A 5,048-nucleotide genomic window follows, 5' to 3' on the forward strand; every position below is an offset into this window, starting at 1 on the left:
GATGTGTTGTACTAGGAAGGGGTTATAGTGCGGACATCTTTCTGTCGTCACAAAGAAGCTCTTGTTTCACGTATATTACCGCAAGATGTCCATAATATGGAAAAAGCGCACTTTTTCATATAAGGTAAGCAGAAACAACATAAACTACTCAATTCCATGTAATCTAAAATCCTTATTGGTTGGAGCTGGGAGTCCTTGAAACAGCCAATCTAATGCTTCAGTTGATGTCAAAATCGAATCGGAGAACACGCCGTTTGTCTCTATTTTGTAGGTTGGTACGTATACATAATAGTCCTGCATAAGGGTATTGCTGAATCATGGGGGTGATTCTTGTAGAATTTTTTTTTTGAAAATGTCCCCACTGTAGGAAGAATTTGCATGATAGAACTGAAGGTGTGATAGAATTGTCAAAACCTTTGCCTGAAATAATCAATTCAAATCGAATCAAAGGACCTAACTTTCAAATTAGCCACATCCGTATACATATGCGTAAATCACCTTCATCAGAATACAAACATATGCAATACCCAAACCTTCTACTTGCTCGTTCACGTACACTGCTAAAAATCTAAACGTAAATTCCATTTATTAAGTGCATACGAAATTTATGTAAACTTTTCGCGCTAATTTTGTTTTAAAGATTATTTTTCAACTGCTGTCAAAATGTATGAACTGACAGCGGTTGATGTTGCAACCTGACTCGGTGTCGAGCCAAAGCGGCATAAGTAACTCAAACAATTTCTATACGCTTTCGCGAGAATCGATGCGTGGAATCAATAGATCGAATGTAGCGAATTTTATCAGTGTACTGCTTTGCATTTATTTGCTTGCCTGCAGTGTGGCAGTTCTGAAAAGTACAACTTTTCGGCAACAACCAACAATATTTAAATCCCCCCTTTGAAGTTCCATTCTCCGCAGCGACATCGAGCCCGAGTTCTGATTGGGGCAGGGTATTTCGGATTAACAAAGTTTTAATTGATGCATTTTCCCCCTCCAATTGCTGCTGCCGACCGCCCGCCCGCCCGCTCCGGCCGAGCGATACTTTGTTCCGACTCTCGACACAACACTCCTCCTAACTTTGGTGCTGTTTTCCATTAGAAAGTTAGTTGCCGACCGAAGTGGTTGCGTTTGCGTTACGCCGGTCGTGCCCTGCCCCTTCCCCCACCGTTTAGCGCCTGGTCGCCATATCCAACTGAAGCCGAAACAGCGGCACACCAATTGCATAAAATTGCCACCCACCCGCCGTGAATGCAAATTGCTACTATTTAGCTAATTCTTCAAGGGGGCTAAATTTGCAACCCAAACGTAATGCGCTAATAAGCAAAACAAATCGAAGCGAACCGTGCCCGCCCGAAAGTAAGTGTAATATACGGTTAACAGTTGGAACAAGTTTTTTGTTTGTAATTTTCAGCTGAACTGGGAAAAGTTTGGTTGAGTGAATTTCTTTGTGCGATATTCAACCGGGGGTTGACTCGTTTCTGGCTGGTAGGAGGTGCTACATTATTTTAATCAAAAGAAACTTAATCAACGATACAATGGTACTATTACATCTGCACTGTTTTGTAATACGAATCTTATCCAGAACTAACTTGAACAAGTAATTGAAGAATTGCAGATTTTTGTTGAGCCAAGTTTATATTTCAATAAAGTCTATACTATTTTGTTATTGACAGATGTTATTTACTGCACAAATCTTGCCACATGTTGTTGGCGTAGCGATTCTTGTTAACAACAAAGCTTTAGTTGTGTACGTGTCATCTTGTAGCATCTGCCTACGGTTCAACTCAACTGCAATACATCGGTAGGAGAGATGGCACGCATACAAGCATAATTTCCAATAAGCAACTGACTGCGGTTTTCGTTTCGTGTTTTATTTGATTGGAAAGATCAAAAGTTGCAAATTTCTGAAACAAATTCAAATTTCAAAAAAAAAAAAAAAATTGTACTAATATGCCTAAAAAGCGTGATATATTTCCACCACAATGGAAGTGTTACAATCAGGGATGCCAACGGTACCGATAAACTACATTTTTTTCGATATATTTACATTTGCACAAGCCGTACAGCCCGCTACAGCGACGCATCACTACAGCTCTTGCCAGAACAGTAGTCAAACCGAGTACATTTTGCCGTACAGCAGTAGAATACATTTTTGTTTTGCTGCTGTACTCCGACTGTTCGGTGAGAGTGTGGCGTAGTAAAGTTTGTTCTCTCGCTTTGTACATTTTTCTCTGCATAGTCAAAGGGAGAGTCCCGCACACGAAAGCGTTGATGCCGGCCGTGGCGTAAATGAGCCGCATTCATTGTAGTCATTTTTGAATAAAAATATTAAAAAGATTGAAAATATTAAAAAATGTAAAATAAGGAAAGCGAAGCTGTACCGCTCGCGTCTGGTGGCTGTACTGGGGACAGTAGTTTTCTGTCATGTTACTGCTTTACACACAGGCAGCCGTACAGCGCTGGGCGTCCTGCACTAGCGAATGACAGCAGCATCGAGAGAGAAATGAGAATGTAGGCAGAAAAATTACAGCCGTGGAAAAGGTAGGCATTTTGCATCCTTGGTTAAGTAGATTCAGAACACTAGATAAGGATTGTCGCTGGTGTTCCCATTGTTTTCGCCTCGGAACATGTTTGTTTTGCTTTCGGTATATATCTGTCAAGTTATCGAAAGTCTCTCTAGTAAAAGTCTTTGGTCCGCACTTTTGGTACACGCAGAAAAATATGGCCTGCTTGTAACCACAAACCGTTTAGTTGAACTACGAATTAGTAAAAGGCAGAGTTTGCCTTTCTTCAATTCAGTCTCGTTTATTTTTCTGTGATTTTTATAAATTCATGATCGAAAACGCCCAATGCATAAAATATAGAGCAGAATAAACGAGAAGCAAACAGAAAAATTACATGATATCTGCTATGAAACAAATTTCTATGTGGCATACTATTATAATTTCATTAGTTTTCACATGATATCTATGCGTGACAGGTAATTTTTATTTGCTACTACAAGTTGCAAAAAAAATATGTGTGGAATCAATATATTCAATTTTCTCGGTGTACATTTTCGACTGTTATTGTTATGAGATGGAAGAGTTTGTATATACCGCACAAGGAAATGAAAATTCATTAAAATTCAGTACAGATTTAGACAATTTGTACATTCTAATTAGTGAAAATACATCAACCGAGAATGGTCATTGCTTTGCTGGCGAAAAGAAACAAAAATGATTGGTCGCTATGAAACAACGATAGAGGATTATTTTTTTGCTTTTATTTATTTGACCCATTTGACAGGTATATCCCGGAATCAAAACAATGATGTTCCAACCACTGATGCCAGCGACAATCCTAATCTAGTGTTCTGTATCTACTCTTGGTTACAATGAGTAACTATATGGTTCTTGATTTTTGAGTTCATATTAATATACCAAATTGTTCTAAATGGAACTATGTGTGTACTGACAAGAAAGAGATAAATAAAAACAGAGACACGCGCGCACAGGAAAATAACCAAACATGTTTCAGTACATGGTGTCTTGAAATGAAAATTTTCGCGATTTTCGATCAAAAAACGGGTGATTATCGGAAAATACGAGAAATAAGGCATTGCAGAATTGTTTAGCAATGAAATTTCGGAGGTACGATAATTCTCTAGCCAAGAAGCGCTGAGAATAGGTTGTCGGCATCAGCACGGTTAGGGCGGCGTCCTATAGCTATGTGCAAAGTGAGGTTAAGTTATGAAAAATCAAGGTAAACAGCAAGCCCCAGTGAGAATGATGGCATACTGAGCTTATCCACTAAGTTTTTTGGATTTATCCAGCAAAACATTGCAGAAAGATTTCGCCGACTTCAGACAACCATGGGAAATTTATGTGATTGCAGCAGAAATCGAAGAGAAAAGCGAAGTAATAAAAGTAGCTTTGCTTAAGAATTTTCTAGAAACTGAATCAGTGAAAGTGTTGAATACGTTCCTGCAGAGCACAACTTACACCAGCAGCGATTTTAACAGCATTCGAAGGGTACTGGGTGCAAGAGACGAATGAAACGTATGAACGTTAAAACTTCAACACGACAATGCAGGTGGATGGAGAAGACATTAACAAATTCGTTACTCGACTTCGGATGCTAGCAGAGAGCTGCAACTATGGCCAGCTTAAGGATTCGCTGATTAGAGATCAGATTGTAGTAGGCATTCGCTCGGATGATACAAGGAAAGCTCTTTTAAAGACGGTAAATTTGACACTAGCGGGAGCAATCGATACCTGTCGCGCGCAGACATTGGTGGAGGATAGAATGGCAGCAATGAGAATCAAGGAGGAGCCACGGGATTATGAACCACCGGCTGAAGTGATTGCTAAAGTGAATACTAACATACGACGAAAGTATGAATCATTCCGCGAAAGCTGCAAGTATTGTGGACGTATAGACCATAAAATTGGAGACCGAGAGAGCTGTCCGGCGAATCTTGTTACATGCCGGAAGTGTGGAAAGCTAAACCACTTCGCTAGGGTGTGCAAAGTACAAAGTGACGAAGAACATCGAAGTGCTAGAGGATCACGAGAAGCATCAACCAATGAGCAAAAAAGTCCAAAAAAGTGAAAATGATTGAAAAAGATAAAAGCGACGATAGTGAGGAGGTGGATTACATCACCAGCATTGAAGCGGTTAATGTGGTGGAAAAGAGGATTACGGGCTCGGTTGGTTTCGCAGTGCATAGAGGCGAAATGCAAAAGATTTGTTGCCAAATCGACACAGGAGCATCCTGTAACGTAATCGCTCGTGAAAATTTAGTAGCATTGATGGGCAAGGTAAAGATAGAGCCAAGTACGACGAAGTTGCGCGGGCTCGGAGGCCAAATAGTGTCGGCTGTTGGAATGGTAGTCTTGCGTCATCAGAGTCGTGGTAAGAAATACAAGGTTGTGTTTCAAGTGGTCGATTTAGGGACAGGAGTTCTCAAGATGCCGCTTTTAGGGTATAAAACCTGTTTGGCGCTGGGAATAATGAGCATTCAAGATGTGAAGGTAGTAGAATACAAAAGTGAGCAAAAAATAAAA

The 5,048-nt window shown here is 40.1% G+C and overlaps 1 protein-coding gene across 1 annotated transcript; it reads left to right on the forward strand.

Annotated features, from left to right (window-relative positions):
• Nucleotides 1-4,068: 4,068 nt before the first annotated feature.
• Nucleotides 4,069-4,593, forward strand: LOC131676096 (uncharacterized). The gene has a single exon (XM_058955223.1). It carries the CDS (start codon nt 4,069-4,071, stop codon nt 4,591-4,593), a length of 525 nt encoding a protein of 174 aa, XP_058811206.1.
• Nucleotides 4,594-5,048: the final 455 nt, after the last annotated feature.

This window comes from Topomyia yanbarensis, chromosome 1, assembly GCF_030247195.1.
Source record: "Topomyia yanbarensis strain Yona2022 chromosome 1, ASM3024719v1, whole genome shotgun sequence".
NCBI classification, from domain to species: domain Eukaryota; kingdom Metazoa; phylum Arthropoda; class Insecta; order Diptera; family Culicidae; genus Topomyia; species Topomyia yanbarensis.